Below are 19,520 nucleotides of genomic sequence, written 5' to 3'. Positions count from 1 at the left end.
TTGTGCGCCCCTGGCTCAGGTCATTAGCAGATCTCAGAGATTAACCCAGATTGTGGTAAATGAATTATTCCTTGCCATTACTACAGGGCAGATCTGATAATGGGTTGAATATCCAGGGTATTAAAGACCCATGTCTATTTTTCAGTTCCCACTGTTGCAGGTGCTTTATTGCTTCTGAAATAGGAAGACAGATCAAAGGGAACGGAATTGCTATGTCGGGGAGCTGTGCTAGTTGGAGCTCTCTTCCTCCCAGGGCTAAGAATCACATCATGCCAGATAGACACCGTACCATCTCATAAGGTGACGAAGTGTGTCCTTTCTCAGCCTGGTAGAGAAGACTATTCAGGACACTGGGGTTCACAGCCAGGATCCTGGAAAAGTTCTGCAGCCGGCTCCTAAATTGATGGTACCCAAGGTGGACCCAGGGCAGGGAAAGCATCTTCTCCTCTCCGCCTATGGATGCTGCCTTCAGTTCCTCAATGCATGATAAGAGGGCGATTTGCAGAAACTGAACATTTAAAAGAAAAGAAGGAAAATAAAAGTTTTCTCTGCCCCAAAATGCTTACAAGAACACTCCTAAATGCTATACAGAGAAAATGACTTTAAATATTTTTTTACTGAGCAAATCTTTGCTGCTGAGTGGATTCAGTAAATATGCTATCATGTCAGTGTCCCCAGGTGCTCCTAACAGAGGTGACCAGGTGACTTTCTGGAAGTACCATTTGAAACAGTGGTTCCAGTGGCAAGTTGTTTCTTCCTTTTGCCATCCAACTGCTGGGCACCTCCACAAGAGGGACTCAGATTGAGTCCCTTGAGAAAGAGGCCAGGTGAAAGCTCTAGCGTACGTTCTTCAGTATCATGTATGAAATAAGCTCTGCTCCCACATCTAAATTATTCTTGGTCCTTGGTTCAAACACTGACCTGTAACTCCCGAGAAGAGGACAGGCCTATGGTCAGGAGGATGAAGTCTCTGACATAGCAGTGAAAGAGCATGTTCCTTTCTGCCTCACCCAGACTGGAAATAAACTCGCCCAGTGGAGTCTTCTGGAAGATACCCACAAACTTCTCCGTATGGCCTGGAACATCAGGATGCAAACGGAAGTTTTATGTTACAAGGAAAATTAGTTCGCTACAGCTCCCCTCCCAAAAGGGTTTTGCGGCACAGAATTAACTAGTGGGGGGCAGTGACAGTGTCAACAAAACACCCAGCTGTGGTACCTCAGCGCTACCTCCCCTCACAGCCCCAAAGGCTGCTGCCCGCTTTACTGAGGAGGGGTATTGGTCAGGCACCGAGATCACCTCTCTCTGCCTTTGTAAAGGGCCCAGAGATCTTTAACGTTTACCTGGACAGCACAACAGATGTGAGCAGAAACCACGCCACCATATTTCCCCATTTCTGTGACCATCAGTCTATGCTCATCGCTGTAGCAGCTGAGCGACTAATTTTAGAACACCCCATCTTCCCTTAGCACAGTACTCTGCTGTCTGCCATGAATGGGATCCCATGTCCTGGTAAGGGACTTGAAGGCAGGACCTGGCCCAAAGACAAGAGTACTGGGGTCCACTGACACGTCAACTCTTGATATTCCCAGGTATTTCTAGTACAGGGGGGCACAGAAAATGAGAGAGAATGACCATGAAAAAGATAACATTAGATGCGCAGCACTCTAGTGTCTTACATGGGACAGGGGCACTGAAAGCAGCCTCATGGTCATAAGAAAATAGTTGCAGTGACAACCTAGGGTTTTCAGCAAAGGAATTAGCTGCAATGCTCTTCCTTACTGAGCTCAAACTGGGCTCCCACCTTCAGTGCCTGGGATGTATTGAGCCTGCAACCACAGCTCTTCCAAATAATCCTTTATCCTCCAGCTGAAGGGCATTTCATTGCCGGCATGTGCAGGCACCTTCATGTCGTTCTGCACCAGAATCATCTCGGTCTGAGAGCTGAGCGGGGGCACATGCAAAACAGAAGACAGTGGGCAGTTAGTGCTCAGTGCTACCACTTGGGGGGCTCAGGTCAGTGTCAAGCAGGTGGCTGGGGCTGAGTGCCAAAAGCAAGGCATTCAGCACTTGGAAGAGAGGGACAGAATTGTAGGACTGGACAACACAAGCCGTCCTGCCAATCACAGAACAGTGTTGGTAGGGCCCGTCGATTACACGTCCTCCCTGGCCCTTATGCTGCAAGAGAAAATAACTTGTGTGTTAGTTCTCCATGCCCATATAGAGCCATTAACTTGATCGGCCTTCAGTGCTGCTCACCCCAGCCCTCCCACTGCAGTTTTCGGCAGCTCACCTGCTGTTACCCACGTTGTAAGGGATGCTCAGAAGGTTCAAATCACTGAAGATGAACATCCATAGATGTTTCAAGCAGCCCTCTGTATTCGGCCTGACCAATAACTCCAGGTTGCAGTCTCTGTCTGTGATTGACACCATATGAGCCAGGAACGGAGTCACCACATTCTGGACTCGCTTCCACAGAGTGTGTCTGTGGGTGACAGAGACACGGACGCAGACAAAGTAGAGAGTGAGCGTTGCTGATCTGCATGTTCAGAAGTCAACATGTGGCTGTTGCTGGACGTTTCCAAGGGGAAATCCGCTCAATTACATTTGTAAACAAGGGAGAGAGACCTAATCCTGCATTTCTCCACCTGCTTCTCTGGTGTGTGGTTTTCTCTCCGCTGTTTTCATTCAGTGTAACAGTGCACTTATGGTCTCCCTCCCCTGGCACTGCCCATCCAGCTGACAATGCCCAAGCCATGCTCCCGATGAAGCAAGGAGAACACAGGACTGGAGAGTTACCAGCACTGGGCTGAGACTATTACACCATTCTTAAATAGATCCAATATTCAGAGCACATGAACGTGCCTTCTCTGCTATCATTACCATGTATACAGACGGTATTTTTAAAAAGCTGCCAAGTGGTAATGTGTCTAGCTGCGGTCCATACCTGAAAGTCCCAGCCTCCTGGAGGGCGTTAAGGTTCGAAGCCTCCCGCAGCACCCAGTCTTTCAAGTTAAAGGGATTTTCTTCTTGTTTCTTCAAGAGGCTGAAGAGACGATTCTTCACTATCTTCAGGAAGGAGGCTGGAAAGAGCACAGAGCTCAGCAACCCCTTTTCCTTACCCCCGCACACATGCCAAATGCTGAAGTGACTAACAGCAAGTTTCTCCAAGTTTTCGTCCACAACCCAGTCAACCAAGGAAGCTGGCCGATTTATAGCACCTCCTGAGGTTGCTGTCCAAGATCTGAGACCCCAGGCAAGGCATAATCACCAAGAATGGAATTAAAATATATGCAGACAAACTCCAGTGAGGTGTGCATAATTCTGGAGACCATGTGCAGACACTATTGGGTCCTGGGGATCTCTCCACTGGATCCAGCTACCTAGTCTCAGAAAAGCTCCAGATCCAAAAGAGGAAAGGGCATTACTCACCACCTTAAACCAAGCAAAGCAGAGTTCTCCAAGTATTTCTCCACCCTGGAATTGTATAGTGGATTCATCCCTGGGTCTTTGGGCAGAATCCAGTTCTCATGATGTGAATGTCACTCAGCAGAGGGCCTCACAAGGGAGTTCAGCCCCCCTTACAAACCCAGGGCAAGGCCCTTGGGAACTCGTACCTTTCAAATCATCTTCTTTAGACAGAAAGCCAAGAAGAATCTCGATCCTCTTTGTACTACGGCAGGAGCCCTCACTTTGGTCCCGTAGCATTCCCACCGCACTCTGCACGCAGCTCCTCAGGAGAGTGGTGGTGTCCAGGACTTGAGTCTTTCCAGGTACAGAAGGAAAACAAACCTGGTATTACTCTATGATCGTGCACGTTTCCCCTTTTTAAATTACAACTATATTCGTTTTAACATGCCTATGTAAATATGCAACTTTTCTCCTGTCTTCCTCCTTTCCTTTCACCTTTGATTCACGTTGACAGCCTTTTCTACACTAGGCTACATGTTTTACATGACATACTCCTCCTGTGACTGCTGTGAATTGGCTCTCCACCTAACATTAACTGAAAGGTAGGACAAGATTCCCACTGGATAATCAGCTAGCTCAGAAATCAGAAGTGGAGGTGATAATATTAACTTAGGAGCTGCAACAAGACAACCTGGGAAACACAGACTTCAGCAGGACACAGTCAGTCTGACATTTACACATTCTTTCGAGTTCACATAAAGTATGATGAGCACAAGCCAGCACTACCAAGGTTCTTGCCCAGGTTCCCTCGTTAGGATGAACAGGAGTTCGATACTAACATGGTTTCAACTGCAAATACCAACTCACAATGGCAAATGAATAAAGCTAAGAGTTCTAAAACGCAGGCCTCAGCTTGAAAGTCAAAAACAACTCAGAGGCCTTTAAAACAGCCAACAGAGACTCAAAGTGAGGGACAAAGAGTTGCCCAGGTGAGTCCCTGGAATGATGTATGGAATCATTCTTTAATGGTTATTTTCAATCATCAGCATTTCTGATGTGAATAACAATGGGATAACATCAGAGTTGCAAGGGTCAGAGATGACTTTGGGTATAAAATGTGTCATGTACCTTATCAGAGAGAGTAGAGAGGCATATTTAGTCATTCAAAGTAAAACGAATGGCTTCCGAACTTACATCACATTCCTCTGTTTCAGACGTTGCTGTTTCAACCTCCATCTCCTCCTCTTGCTCTTCTCCATCCACTATCATAGCTACAACCACAATACACAACTTCGAATTAGAAAGAAAAGTAATTCACTGCTAGGGCAATGGGATGAAAGTTTTTAATACAGACTGGACACTAAAGCCCTAGATCCTCTATAGTCTCAGATCACCTAAATGTCTGCCGAGTATGGCTCTCTAAGCACAGCTACAGGTGCTGATCCTGCAGGCCTTCATGAAGGAAAGAGAGAAAGCAAGTGACTATGATTTCAGAGCTGCGGGGGGTAGGCTCTGGCATCATACCTGCCATTGTATTCTCAGTCCTCTACTGAAAAAAGAAAGCAGGAAAAATTGGGGAAAGTAGAATGTTTTTTTCCTACATATTTAGGTGAACTAAAATCTAAACGAGACCGTGAGAAATTGTTTCCAGTGTCAAATCATTCCAGTTGATCTTCCCTCAACACTTAACCAGAGCAGTGCAGTTCTGAGTGGCAAAAGTCCCATTATTCAAATCCTAGGACCCTTTCTCCCATAACCGAGTCCTGAAATGCAGTACACCCTGCTCTTCCAGTCCTAAGACATGGTGCACCAGTGGTGCCCAACAGCATGAGTGTCACAGTTTTGTGACAAAAGACAATGGGGGATTTAAACTGAAACCACCAAAATGACTTCACTGATGGCCTGCAGCTGGAAGGGAGGTCTTCAAAGATGATGGGATAGTGCAAGTGCATCATCTGTAGCCAACTCAGCACCCTCCAAAGAAAGTATAAATTGAGATTTTATGTCTAGTATGCCCAGAAACATGGATTAGCTCTACCAGAAATGAATAGCTATTGCCCAGTGTACAAAAGTTACTTCGGATTTACGGTATTTCTCACAGTTTTGAAAACTCTTATAATACTTAAGTTCTTATTAGAACCTCTGTGCTGAATGTGAATGCTTTTCTTTCCTCTGCATACTCTCTGATCTCCACACATCAGCACGTCTGGGATGCATGAACCTCTCATCCTGTTCCCCTAGGGTACATCACCACTCCTGTTGGAATGCCCAGCATGTGGCTTACGTTCAGGCTTGTCCACATCCTCACAGAACAGTTGGCTGATAGTGAGGTTCCTCAGGGCAGTCACATCAGAGACCATGTCCTTGGATCTGCGGAGGTCATCAATGTGCACTGACTGCCACAGCCCTGGAAACAGAGAACAAGACATTTCAGGTCTGTAACATGCTCTTCCACAGAAGCTTCTGAAGAACTTTCTGCCAGCACCTTTAAACAACAAACAGAGGTTTGGTCCAACAGGCTAGGGGTTTGTGCTCTGAACTGCCAGGGTTTGATTCTTGTATCAAAGAACAGTAATCCTTCCCATCAATTAAAGAGTTGCAGTGATTGCTCTGGATACAGTAGTGTACGATTCTCCTCGACTGAAAGGATAAGCATGTTATGGGGGCCTTGAGGATGCAATTAAAACAAGAAGAAAAGGAGGACTTGTGTCACCTTAGAGACTAACAAATTTATTTGAGCATAAGCTTTCGTGAGCTATAGCTCACTTCATTGGAAGCTTATGCTCAAATAAATTTGTCAGTCTCTAATGTCCCACAAGTCCTCCTTTTCTTTTTGCGAATACAGACCAACACAGCTGCTACTCTGAAATCAATTAAAACAAGGAGACTCCTCAGGGCACAACAGGGTTGGTGGAGGACTTGCTGGGAAAAATAGAGCCTTGGGATCTATTCATGAGATAGCCATGGGAGGAAGGGGCCACAGCTGGGGTCACGCTCTAGCTGTGTTTCTCTCAAATGAAACTGGAAGAGCATTTATTTAGCACTGAGTACAGAAATAAGGGATCCTTCCAGAAGAGACTAGGAGGACTCAGGGCAGGGAAGGATACAGGTGGGGTGCTGCTCGTAGCAAGCTGTGGCAGCTCTGGTAAGCCGCAGGAAGCATGGACACTGGATTTTTTTACAAGCAAAACGTACTGAATGAAAATCACTCGAGTTTTTTTATCATGGTTCAAATGAACAAACTTGTTGAGCTCTGAAAACGCCAGTCTTACCTCCATGGAATCCCACGTAAGAGGTTCCACCTTCTATCCGGGACAGTTTAGTGATAAAGTAGACAAAGACTGAGATTTCTCCCAACTCCACCTTGTTGATTTCATTAACAGCTGAGTATCTACAAGGGAAGGGAAATGTCCGAGGACAAGTTCAGTACAGTGCCCTGAACAAGACAACCTTGTTCAGGCTTCCAGGGCACATATTCCCTCCTTCCACAAAGCTGGTCAAAGGTTACAGGGTTCTCTTCCTCCCCTCTCCCCCAGGAAGAGGCAAACATGGACTGGGACTCTCAGACCTACACAGCAGGTTGTCCTGACCCTGTCACAAATAACTTCATTTTGGTAGACATCCCCTCCTTCCCCCAGCATTTCTAAGCTTTCAAATATAAATCTTACCTCAAAGAGGGAGCACAAGTCAACCCAGCTCTGTGCACCAGTTTTCATTTTGATCTGTCTTTTTTAACATTGTCCAAAGCATGGCTGGCCCTTGCAAAAGTTAGATCAAATCTACTACAATGGTAGATTGCAGAGTGGGAGGACCCAATGAGTGACACTCCAATAACGCGCTAAGTTAAGACTGGGGAAGACATTACAACAGTCAGCAATTATCTCACGCGTGACATACTTGGCTGAGGCAATGAGCTGGGCACTTTGAGAACCATCTTCAAAGTCTGTCTGAATAATTAGGATTTTATTTCCAGATGTAGAATCAAGGAAATTCCTGGGGGCAGAAAGAAGATGGAGGAAATGGTTCCATATGAGCTTTGGGTTCTTGCAGAGAGAACAAGACATTAAATATCCAACTGTGTAAGAATAGCGTCATTTTAAAAACAAATTCCCCTGCCCCAACAACTTGGAATTAACATAACTTGTGCTCCGAGTCACCTTAGCAACCCCACTCCTCAGCTCTGCACTCTACCTTCCCTCCCTTTCTTTGGTCTGGTATTTATTTATTGCTCTAATGATCTGTCATCATTGAACTTAACCTAGAGTGTCCACTCTTCAGAGTAGGATAAGGCAGACAGACTCACCGAATCTCCTTCAGGAATGAGTGCTCTGTGTCGAACTGCTGAAGGGACCAGGACCGGATGGAGAGGCTCTGAACCTTACCCTGCACTTCTGCCTTCAAACGCTCAGAGTCAGTGGCTGTCAGAAGCCTGGAGAAAGTGGTGATCTTAGAGACAAGAATTGCAATGTGAGTTCTTAGCTCAGAGATGAACAAGGTAAAGTCACAACTGAATGACAGCATTTGCCTGCCTACGCTCTGGAACGATGCCGTAGGCCCTCATTTGTAAGGCGCTCTCTGTTAGAGCTCTTCCTCTGAGCACTCTTGATCCTTGGGTCTCAACTGCATCATATTTACACTTTTTTAAAAAAACCCAACATGCTGATCTCATGAAATGTGTTAAAGGATGTGTTTTGGTTTTGCTTTTTATAAAACGTGCCCCTGAAGTCTGAGAGTTCTCAGGCTCCACATGGACTAACTGAAGGACTAAACCTACTAGCTAGAGACAGATACAAAAAAGACAAGACAAGTATTCAGGAGGCTCTGACTTGCAGGGTCTAGAGGCAATATATGCCCCAGTCAGAAGGCCCACCATCCTTCCATCCACAGTGCTGGAAAGTGGGAGGAGTAGGGTGCAAAGATTTTTTACCAGGGTGCTGCCCTGGATCTTGTGCATAAACTTCGTTTGTACCCAGTGTCTGGCCAGTAAGCGTCTGAAAAACCTGAAGTCCTCTGACAGCTGAAAGGAAGGGCAAGGGGGGAAAAAAAACAGTCTGCTCCACGACACCTCCACCAGCCTGTTTGTTTAAAGTCGTCTTCTCCTGTGAATAACCCCACTGTCTGCCTCTGCTGCTGCTCAGAACTAACAGCATAAAATTGAGGAGTGAACAATTTGGTTTTCTGAGCCCTGCACTACACAAGTGGAGTTGTCATTCCCATCCCATCCCACCATGCGTGGCTGTAGATGTTAACATCTACAAGGGACACCTAAACCTAGATCTCTCACATGGCACAAGAATATATCGCCAGGACACGCATTTAGGAAACAAGGTGGGTGAGGTAATCTCTTTTATTGGACCAACTTCTGTTAGCGAGAGAGACAAGCTTTGAAGAGCAGGTCCCCAGGAAGAGCTCTGTGTAGGTGGAACACCAATATTCTAGGTCTGCCACGGCTACAACAAAGCTGCATAGGATGTGCCTTTGTCAGTTTTCCTTTTCATTTCAATTCAATTACTTCTCCTCCTGTATCATAAACCTCTGGCACTCCTGGATCTGGAGCTCTTGGTAAGGGCTAATTTTTTTTTTTTTTTTTTGGCTGAGTGATTAGAGGGGGAGATTTACAAAGGGCAATTAGGCAGCTAACTCCTACTTGTGCCCTTGAAAAATCTCCTTCTAGAGAGCATCTGGGAATACTACCTCATGGATGCCAAAGCCACACAGAGAATAAAGGCTCCAGGATGAATCAGCATGACCACTGACATGCACCTTTCACCCCACATCACTATAATGGCAGATCTAGGTTTTGAAACAGCGAGAAGGCTCACATCGCCCCTACCCACGTGAACTGATACTGTATTACCAACAAAGCGAATTCAAAAGCCTAGTGCACGGACAGTTTGTAGACCTGAGGATCTTTTTGGAGAGAGAGAGAAATTTTAGGAAGACTCACCTCCGTGAAGACTGTGCGACGTCTGGACTCTGCATGGATGTGAGTCTGGAGGAAATCCACAAGAGAGGTGTGCTGCTGCTCTTTAAAGTATTTGTTGGCCAGATGATCTGCCACACAGGAGCTCAGCCGCGAGCTGCCCAGGCGAACTACAGAATCTGGTGTTGCACAGTTCAGCAGCACTAGTTGGGCTTCTTGTTGCACATTTGGCATCAGTTCATCAGGACGGCACCTCTGCTTCAGCTTCTCTGTCACTTGCAGGACGACTGAGGCACAGGTATCAGAGTGGTAACCAACAAAGACGTCAGAAGGGCTATATTCCTGCCTGCCCATGAGATGCTTCTCTGTATCAAAGGCTATGAAGTCATTCACCCACTTCATTAGCTCCTCCACAATGTCTCTTTGCCTTTTGTCCAGGACGGTATTGATATCCAGGTAGTGCTTCTCAAGCCTGTTGATCAGTGGGATGGGAAAGCATTTGTACACTACCTCTTTCTCTTCAATGACGATCAAACGGAACTTTGGGTGCACTCTGCATTTCACTCGATGGGTCCCCAAGCCCAAGTCAACGTACTTTTGACCAGCAAGGTACACGTAATACTGGTTGAGGGCATCATACAGGCTTTCATAGAGATTCTGCAGGTTGAGGAGGACCACCATCTGTCCAGTTTCCATGCAGATCTTCACACGGTTGATGTTCCTGCAGATCTGGGTGTACTCTTGGTCCTTGGGAAAGCTGGAGCCAAAGATAATCTCTGGCTGCTGTCTTTCGGCAAAAAAAGCCTGTTGGAGGATCTGCAGCGCTGCATAATTTTCAGTTAACACCAGCAGGTATCTGCACTCACCATCCTGACTGTTGCTGCGAATGTTCTGCCGGACCAGATCAATGGTGCTGACATCATCAGCGTGTATTTCTCCTTCTTTTGGGATCCTAGATGTAAATATGTCTAAGGCATTGATGTCATCTTTGCCGCTGAAGTTACGGAGAACAACCTGTGCAATGTCACAAGGTGTGGGCTCTCTTTTTGAGGCTTTAGTCAAAGCTAGAATCATTTTTATGAGGCTGTAGTAGTCGCGCAAACCAAAGAACTCTCGGTCTTGGGTCTTGCAAATCTTTTCGTACGCGTCCGCGAAGATGGGAAAGTAGCATTCGATTCTCTGCAGGATGATGCGCTCTGAAGAGCAGATCCCCTTTGCGCTTTCTATGAGCTCTTTGTTGCTGGGATCGCCACGTGATACAAAGATACCTCGATTCATCTTGGCGGGGTCCAGGGCCCAGTTGGAGATCCCAATAAAACCAACTTTTTTGTGAGGAAGCGGAACATCATCAATGCAACCATCTTCCAAGAGTGGGTGCAGGGTCTTCAGGGGCATTTTTGGAGAGTCTTCTGCTAGCCCAATCTCATCGAGCACCACCACAGAGACATATTCCTTCAGGTTCTTTCCATCCTGGAAGCGAGCACACTGCTTGAAGGTACCAATAATTCCCTCAGGAGTGGAGAGGGGGCTGCATTGGAAAGACACCAAATGGATCTGTTTCATTTCCTTGTAAAGATCAGAATAAGCAGCCTGCCCTTGCATGGCATCAGCCACAATGGTTTTGGCAAGGGATTTGGAACTCCCAGGCTTTCCAACGAGAAACAGAGGGATTTTAAGTTCAATGCAGATAACCATCATAAAGACATTTTCCTTCAAGGCTAAGTTCCTTGCTATGGTATTTCTCAGAGGCACTCCACTCAAGAACAGATCTTGCATTAGGCTGATTTCTTCCAGAATCCCTTTCTGGTTATCATAAGGTTTTGGAAGGTACTTACAGATAACACTTCTGTACAACTCTTTCTTTTCCAAGGATGCATGATAGCAAACACCGACTGCAAGTATTAAGGACCAGATGACTCTGTTTCTCTTTAATTTACATTTATCAGACCCCTTCTCTGCAAGATACTGCTCCAAATTATTTAGCAGAAGCTCACTGTGGCTGTAAAACCACTTGAAAACTTCCACACAGCGCTCCACATCCCTCAGGCTGACAAAGCTGCATTCATCATTTCTTCCTCTCATGTACCTCTGAGAGGCAAAAAGCACGTCTGTTACTACCCCAATTTCAGCTGCAGATATTTGTATCGACTCAGTAAGTCTTTGTACGATCTGTTGTATGTATATTTTTTCAGTGATATCGTTCAGCTGCCCAAAATCCCACACCAGAGGGATCATGCTTGGAGGGAGAGCATGGACACGGTACACAAGCTGCCTCAGTGGAATGGAGCCAAGTTTATCTTTGGTCTTATCTGCTTTTACACGGTAGCCTAGACCAGCTGACTCCAGACGCTGAATCATCTTTTCTGCGTGCTTACGGTAAGGGTTGCACGCTGCAATGATCTGCAAACCCGAGCCACTCACCAAAGGCTGCCCTTCTACTGTGCGGTCGCACAGAACTTCCTTGATGCTGCCGACGGCTTGAGTCGTGTTGGCTTCATCAAAAAACAGGATTGTGTCAAACTGATGTTGCCGCTTATTGGAGACAGCAATGTCTTCTGCTTCCCTGATCTTGGCATATATCATCTCTGCACTTGTGCCTCCATGAACTTTCACAAGTTTCATGTTCTCTGCATCAACACCACTCCTGCGCAGCTCACACAGGAATTTTATAAGCCTTGTTTTCCCACAGCCAGTTTCCCCCATGATAATAACCGGGATGCCACATCTGAATCGCATCTCAATAGCAAAAATCTTGAGTATATTGTCTGTTGTCAGCTCGTAGGTTTCATCAGGGTCCATTGCCCACTGGATTCCCAAAACCAAGCAAAGTTTCTCTAGCTTCTCATCTCTGGGCAACTGATCAAAGTTAATATTGAAGGGAACTCTCTGAAGTACCAATCCCTTGTACAGCTGTACGGTCATTACATCTTTCTTGATGATGTTGCCACTCATGGGATTAATGGCATCAATGCCACCATTATTATTGGCCTGCAGATGGAAGCCAATGAACGTCATGGATACACGGTCTTCGTTGAAGAAAATATATGGGTGGGGCTCAGACTCCCACTTTTTCCGAATGCGGAAAGGAATAAGATCCTCTTCTGTGACTCCTTTCATGTCGAAAACTTGCCTCCCTGGGCTTTGATCAGAAATGTTTAATGTGGGCGTTGCAAAATCCCTTGCCATTAAAATCATGAAGGTGACCACAAAATTTTTGAAACCCTGCAGAGTATCCTGGACAAAGGCAGGGTTACAGAAAACAGAAGCTTCACAGTCTCTCAGCTGAACATTCAGGAACCAAGCAAAGTTTCGCAATTCTGACCAGGTGGGATCTATCACCCCACAATGTATCAGGAACAGCTGTAGGCACTCCACTGGGGTCCCTTCAACAGAGCCTTCTTCATAGCAGAACATATCAAGGTTATCCCCACGGTCAAATCGTTTCAAGTACTGGAAAGGTCTCTGGAAGGCCTCACTGCAAAACTCCTTCTGATCCATTCCAGGTTCTGTGCTGTACTCAGATGGGCCTCCTTGCACATCCATATCCAGGACTTCCTTGGGGGACTTGCATGTTATTTTGGGGAACACATCAAGGAAATTATACTTCTGTCCATGTGAAATCTATAAGAGAGGGGGAAACATAAATAAACCATTGTAAGGTAACAGGTTTCAGAGTAGCAGCTGTGTTAGTCTGTATCCGCAAAAAGAACAGGAGGACTTGTGGCACCTTAGAGACTAACAAATTTATTTGAGCATAAGCTTTCGTGGGCTACAACCCACTTCATCGGATGCATAGAATGGAACATATAGTAAGATAATATATATATACACACACACACACATACAGAGAACATGAAAAGGTAGAGTAAGAGGCTAATTAATTAAGATGAGCTATTATCAGCAGGAGAAAAAAATTTTGTAGTGATAATCAAGATGGTCCATTTAGACAGTTGACAAGAAGGTGTGAGGATACTTAACATGGGGAAATAGATTCAATATGTGTAATGACCCAGCCACTCCCAGTCTCTATTCAAGCCCAAGTTAATGGTATCTAGTTTGCATAGTAATTCAAGCTCAGCAGTTTCTCGCTGGAGTCTGTTTTTGAAGCTTTTCTGTTGCAAAATTGCCACCTTTAAGTCTGTTACTGAGTGACCAGAGAGGTTGAAGTGTTCTCCTATGGGTTTTTGAATGTTATGATTCCTGATGTCAGATTTGTGTCCATTTATTCTTTTGCATAGACACTGTCCAGTTTGGCCAATGTACATGGCAGAGGGGCATTGCTGGCACATATCACATTGGTAGATGTGCAGGTGAACGAGCCTGATGGCGTGGCTAATGTGATTAGGTCCTATGATGGTGTCACTTGAATAAATATGTGGACAGAGTTGGCATTGGGCTTTGTTGCACAGATAGGTTCCTGGGTTAGTGTTTTTGTTGTGTGGTGTGTGGTTGCTGGAGAGTATTGTATTGTAAGGTGGTGGCCTTAATCCTCTCATGCTGTTTCTTTTACCAGTCCTCGCAGATTGTAGACACCCTTTTCTGGCAGGGCTGATTAGCTGCTGCAGGGTTACACAGCTGGGGCACTTTTAAAAAGTGTAGAGCAGAATGTGAGTGTAGCTGCAATAGCAATTCTCTCTCCCTCATCTATTCCCTTTCTCCCTCCACCCCCACGACATTATCATCCCCATTTACTGCCTCCCTACCTTTTCAATACCACCTAACAGAGGGGGGCCATTTCTGTCATTTCCCCCTCTCCCCAACTCTACTTCTGAATTTACAAAAACATTATAAACAAATAAAATTCCAAGTTTTGTCACAAATACATGATGCAGTTTAAAAGATCAGACTTTGCGCTTCTCTTTCCGTGCAAATATTCTAGTGCAGCCAGTGCCGTACAGCCAGCAGGAAGTGGCCATTAGCTGTGACTGAATTAAGGAAATCATTGTGGCCTTAATTTATTGTCTGCTTGTGATGTAAAGCAAGAACATTTATAATAGCACTCTGTACTGAAGACATACAGTGCATTCCAATACATTAAAATTGGAGGTATTACATCACTGCATAGAACCTCTCTCGTAATAAATACGAGTAACACAGAAACACACACAGACAAGGGACAAATGTGGAGAATTTACATATACATACAAATCTTGCTGGTTTCTTAGGTGCTGGAGGTACATCAAGAATTTCAACGATATACAAATGGCACTGCTGGCGTAGCCACATTTTCCCGTCAGTGTCTGTCAGATACTGTAAAACTAACAGCTTGAAGAGAAATTCTGGAATTCCACTCTGGACCTAAGTGAATACCAAAGAAAGACATTAGAACAAAGAATGCAGGCACAGAAATTTATAGGCTTAGCAGAAATACACACACACACACACACACGGATAATATCAATGTTTATATTTAATCATTTTTTTATATTTTTATCAGGGGTAATTTTCACAACTACGGGGGGGGGTGTCAAACAATTATTTAATGACAGCTGATGTTGAAATTCAAAAAGCTAAAACTTTATAAACCATTAAAGCACAAATTGTCAACATCACGTGTCAAAATATACAAAGTAAACAACCTTAAATCAACAAATCATACTTGTTTTTACTGTTTGTTTGCTAGTCCGTTGGTGGTAAGCCTAATTCCAAAGTCTAAATCACTGGATTTTGACTCTAAGAAGTTCTCAAGCAGCTGTTTCCTTATTTTGCCTATCTGTAAATTCTGATTATTACTGTAGAAATATTTCTTCATCAGTTTGAGTGTGTGTATGGTGAAACAGACATTTACCCACATTTACCCATCAAAAATCTAATCCTTCCAAGCCTACCTTTTCCCCTCATATTTAAGCTTAACTGTTTTTTGGTTAGAAATAACATCTCCTAATAAAATACCTCACTTAGAAAAGACAGGAAACTTTTAAAGGAAAGATATCGAATACCCTTCATGATAGGTGAAGCTGTGATGAGGGGATATCAAAATGGAGTATCACGGGTTTTTGCTGGTACTCACTGATGAGGTGATATCAAAATGGAATATCATGGGTTTTTGCTGGTACGGCAAGTGCAGGAAGGACAGGAGAGATCTCAGCACTTTGCTTTCATCCACGTGGGGTTCAATCAGCCTGATGGTTTTTAGAGGCACGCTAGTATCATGTAGTTTTGTCTTCAGTTTTTCATGTAGCCTCTTCACATACAGAGATTTTCCTGGGATCATTTTAAAAAAGGGGACATATTAATTCTAAGTGAGAGCTAGAAAACAAAAATATGTAGAAAAATGGTGGACTGACATATTGGAAAAAAGTGGACAGCTACTTCCTAAATCCAGTCTGCCCCTTGATTATCTTACTAAGGATTTATTCTGAGAGGAGGAAAGGCCTGAATTTGCTTGGAGTGGTTGTTGGTGGCTCAGGAACTGAGCTGAAGCTGTCTCCTGCCATGGAATGATGCCTTTGCCCATATTTGGTGGATTCCATTAAGGAGTCTGGTGACAGATGTTGCTATTCATGATCTTTTCTTTAGGACTTACATAAACTATTTTCTGTTACATGGAGTTGTTTTTAAAAGTCATAATCTCAGGTAAGACTGGCAGTTGGCCAGTCTATGTATCTATGTCACATATATATATCTATGTATCTATGTCAAGTGTCCTCAAGTTTCCTCTCCTGTAGGCTTTTGGACATAAAACCCTTTTTTTGGGGTACAAATCAATTGCCATTGACTCAGCTGTACTCAGCTTCCACTGGGCGAGCTGAGGGAAAGGGGGCCCGGAGGGAGTTGGTTGCAGTTCCTAGATTCTTGGCTGGTTCCATGTCAGCCCCAGTCAGATGGGAGAATGTGAAGGTTGTTCTAATCCAGAGGTCAGCAACCTTCGGCACGCAGCGCATCAGGGTAACCCGCACCGCTTCCAGCAGCTCCCACTGGCTGGGAACGGCAAACCGCAGCCACTGGCAGCTGCGGGGGGCCGGGCCGGGCCTGCGGACGATCAACGTAAACAGAATGTCTCGCAGCCCACCAGCGGATTACCCTGATGGGCCGCATGCCGAAGGTTGCCAACCCCTGTTCTAATCTACCCCAGCTGGCTACAGCCATGAGAGGCCATAGCAGGAATGCCAGAGTGCAGCCCTTACCCTGGGTGCTGCAGGGAGCCTGGAGTCGGAGCTGGCTATGCCGGTTCTCCAGCCATTCTGGGCTTCGTAACAGCAGTGAACCTGCTGCCTGCCAGCCCCTTTTGAGCCCCCTGAACCAATATGAAGGGACAGGAGTTCAGCAGGAAATCTAGGCCAAGGTCTTCCACAAGTGAAGCCATGGCTGCATCTACTGAAAGAACTACCCTGGGTTTCCAGTTTTTACCAAAGGATATAAATTTGTCCACTAGGCTCTGATCACTTCCTCAGAGGGATGCAGGAGTTTTCCATTCTGGATCCTAATCAGTGTCTCTCGGGTAGGGCACTGTCAAGGCAGACATCCCGGAGGGCGGGTGGAAGTACCTAGGCCTCGTCACAGGGCTCCTGTACAAGTCTGAACTGCTTATAGTACATGCAGAAAAGCAAAGCCCACTGGTACCATGCTGGGAGAGAGGTCAGGACCCAGAAGTCACAAACATACTGGTTTTAAAGCAAAAGGTCATAAAAGCTTTTAGAATGACAGCGGAAGTCTGAATGAAAGACCTAAAGAAGAGCTCTGCGTAAGCTCGAAAGCTTGTCTCCCTCACCAACGGAAGTTGGTCCAATAGATATCAGCTCTCCCACCTTGTCTCAGTGACAGACCCACACAGTCTCTCAGCTATTGTGTTCTGTATGAGGCTCTAAAACTGCACACTCATCCAGATACACACATCACATTTATTTGCCTGACTGCACGTTTTAGTCTCAGCATTTCACAACCACTGCAGACTCTGTGGCCTAGGGCAGGGCTTCTCAAACTTCTTCTTTCTGAGGCCCACCTCAACAGGTTATAAAAACTCCATGGCCCACCTGTGCCAAAACTACTGGTTTTCTGCATATAAAAGCCAGGGCTGGCATTAGAAGGTAGCAAGCAGGGCAATTGCCTGGGGCCCCCCGTGAAGCTAAGCTGTTCAGGCTTCTGCTTCAGCCCTGAGTGGCAGGGCTCAGGGCCCCAGTCTTCAGCCCCATGCGGTGGGGCTTTGGCTTTCTGCCCTAGTCCCCAGCGAGTCTAATGCTGGCGCTGCTTGGCGGCCCCCCTAAAACCTGCTTGCGGCCCCACAGGGGGCCCTGGATCCCTGGTTGAGAACCACTGGCCTAGGGCATCTTACCTACGCCGGCTCTTTTGGAGGACACGATCCCAACGCACATGTTATCATTGAACACAGAAGCTGCTGACCCTGCTGGCTGTGTGACTTTGTAATGGTTCCTAAGGTACATCTGGATGTCCCGTAGTGGCTCCTGGGGGATCATGTGCACTTTGTACTGGCTGAAGACGGAAGGGATGTAGCTGTGCTCTCTCTCACAGTCACACAGGATCACGAGGCAGTAATTGTCCTGGTGGGGCTGCCTGCACAGGTTCTGAAACAGCTTCTCCAGCCTGTAACTGACATCGTAGCTCAGCTCATCTGCATAGAGCATGGTGTAAATCTTCTCCCCTTTGCAGCCCGGCGTGAGGCACCGCCGCAGGAAGAGCCCCACTTGCTCAAAGTCAGTCTCTGGGGTGCATAAGAGCACCTCAGCGTAAGTGGGCAGGGCTTGGCGTGGACTATGCATGTAGATGGCCAGTGCTGAAGTCAGCAGGTCGGAGCGAGGGCAGATGACGAGGTTGGGCCTGCCAACGTGCAGACCTCGTGGGAGAACTCGAGTGACACTTCCCTTCTCCAAATCAGCCAGACTGGCCAGACAACTGCCGAGGGTATTAATATCCCAACAGCCCGGAAGGAATGAGCTCATGTCCGCTATGTACAAGCCCCAGACTTGCTGCAGCTGTTCAGTCAGGTCTCTCTCACTGCACAGCAGCTCCCGCAGATCAGAAATATTCTTCCTTGATCTTTCAGACACCACGTGCTTGGAGGCCATACGCACATCCTGTCTGGTGCAGTTGTGTTTTATGAATGAGAGCATCATTAAGGCATTCTCACTGGGCTGCAGCATTCCAAGTTGTCTGCATAGGTAAACCAACTGCTCAGAGGTGTAGTAATTCAGGTAAAAATACTGAGATCGCTTCTCAGACATGAAGCATTTCCATTTCTCTAAGAACTTCTCCATCTCCCTGCAGAGGTCCAGGAGCATCGCCATCATGTCTCCTGTTCCAAAAAGCTGTCCGACGAGTTTCAGACAGAAGTCCATGCTAATACACACCTCGCTCGTGGGTGAGCAGTACACGCTGGCAATCCAGGATCGGAAGAGCATGTTCCCAGCTGAATAAAGGTCTATAAAGGACAGTGCAAGTCTCTGGACATTAGAAAACACCTGTGTGTGGGACAACAAAAAACAGTGAGAAACCGATTTTTCAGGGACTGTTGAGGCTAAGGTGCTTCTTCCCAGCTGTGAATCAACATGGCTATCTTTAATTAAAAGGGAAAGGGACAGAATTTGGGAGCTAGTGAAAGGTGCCTAGATTGATAGTCCTGGAGACTGAAGGCCCTAATGGGGCTCACAGCTGTCCTGCAGGGATTACCGGAATTCAGTCTCCATGGCCCCAGTCAAACCTTGACCACTCTGCTGGAACAGCCAACAAGGGGATCTGCTACAGGTTGGAATGAGACCTGCCAACTCACTCCACACAGGCTGGAGAACGGGGGATAACACCTCTGGTTCAAACACCAACCTGGTCCACATTCAAATAGGAGAAAAGGAGGAGGACAAAGACTTTGTATCCCGTTATCAATCCCTGAAGCAGTCAGTCCCACCTCTGCAACTTTTAATGTTAATTGACTGTTTAAAACCTGACATGGTAAGGTTCCAGTCTGACCTCCAGCCCCAGGAGAGCAGGAAACACCTTGAACATGGAAAGTAGCTATTGAAACCTGACCTCAGAAAATTTCTCCACTTCCATGCCCTGGTCTCCCTTTCCTGACATCAGCATCAGCTTGTTCAGCAGCTCCCGGAGCTCCTCCAGGGAGTATTGTCGCATCTCTTCACTGTCACCATGGCTCTCCGGGAGGCTGAGGAACAGGACAGTGTCCAGAGAAACCTGCCAGTGAATACGAATCATTAGTGCAAACACATTTTATTTTCAT

The 19,520-nt window shown here is 46.1% G+C and overlaps 1 protein-coding gene across 12 annotated transcripts in view; it reads right to left on the bottom strand.

Moving 5' to 3' along the window:
- Positions 1 to 19,520, bottom strand: part of RNF213 (ring finger protein 213) — a 96,082-nt gene that overhangs the window by 28,519 nt on the left and 48,043 nt on the right. For all 12 annotated transcript variants that reach the window (XM_078848407.1, XM_073310522.2, XM_073310521.2 and 9 more), the window contains 16 exons: positions 19,313 to 19,474; positions 17,607 to 18,750; positions 15,345 to 15,538; positions 14,480 to 14,632; positions 9,359 to 12,955; positions 7,715 to 7,857; positions 7,309 to 7,404; positions 6,684 to 6,802; positions 5,696 to 5,818; positions 4,606 to 4,682; positions 3,618 to 3,765; positions 2,948 to 3,083; positions 2,294 to 2,485; positions 1,805 to 1,944; positions 922 to 1,076; positions 290 to 508 (listed from right to left, as the gene is read on the bottom strand). In XM_078848407.1, the coding sequence (XP_078704533.1) occupies positions 290 to 508; positions 922 to 1,076; positions 1,805 to 1,944; positions 2,294 to 2,485; positions 2,948 to 3,083; positions 3,618 to 3,765; positions 4,606 to 4,682; positions 5,696 to 5,818; positions 6,684 to 6,802; positions 7,309 to 7,404; positions 7,715 to 7,857; positions 9,359 to 12,955; positions 14,480 to 14,632; positions 15,345 to 15,538; positions 17,607 to 18,750; positions 19,313 to 19,474 (6,798 nt within the window). The remainder of the gene's footprint in view (positions 1 to 289; positions 509 to 921; positions 1,077 to 1,804; positions 1,945 to 2,293; positions 2,486 to 2,947; positions 3,084 to 3,617; positions 3,766 to 4,605; positions 4,683 to 5,695; positions 5,819 to 6,683; positions 6,803 to 7,308; positions 7,405 to 7,714; positions 7,858 to 9,358; positions 12,956 to 14,479; positions 14,633 to 15,344; positions 15,539 to 17,606; positions 18,751 to 19,312; positions 19,475 to 19,520) is intronic.

The sequence above is a fragment of the Lepidochelys kempii genome, chromosome 14, assembly GCF_965140285.1.
Source record: "Lepidochelys kempii isolate rLepKem1 chromosome 14, rLepKem1.hap1, whole genome shotgun sequence".
Lineage (NCBI taxonomy): Eukaryota > Metazoa > Chordata > Testudines > Cheloniidae > Lepidochelys > Lepidochelys kempii.
Note: the sequence above shows the minus strand (reverse complement) of the source record. Positions and strands in the feature narration are given on the sequence as shown.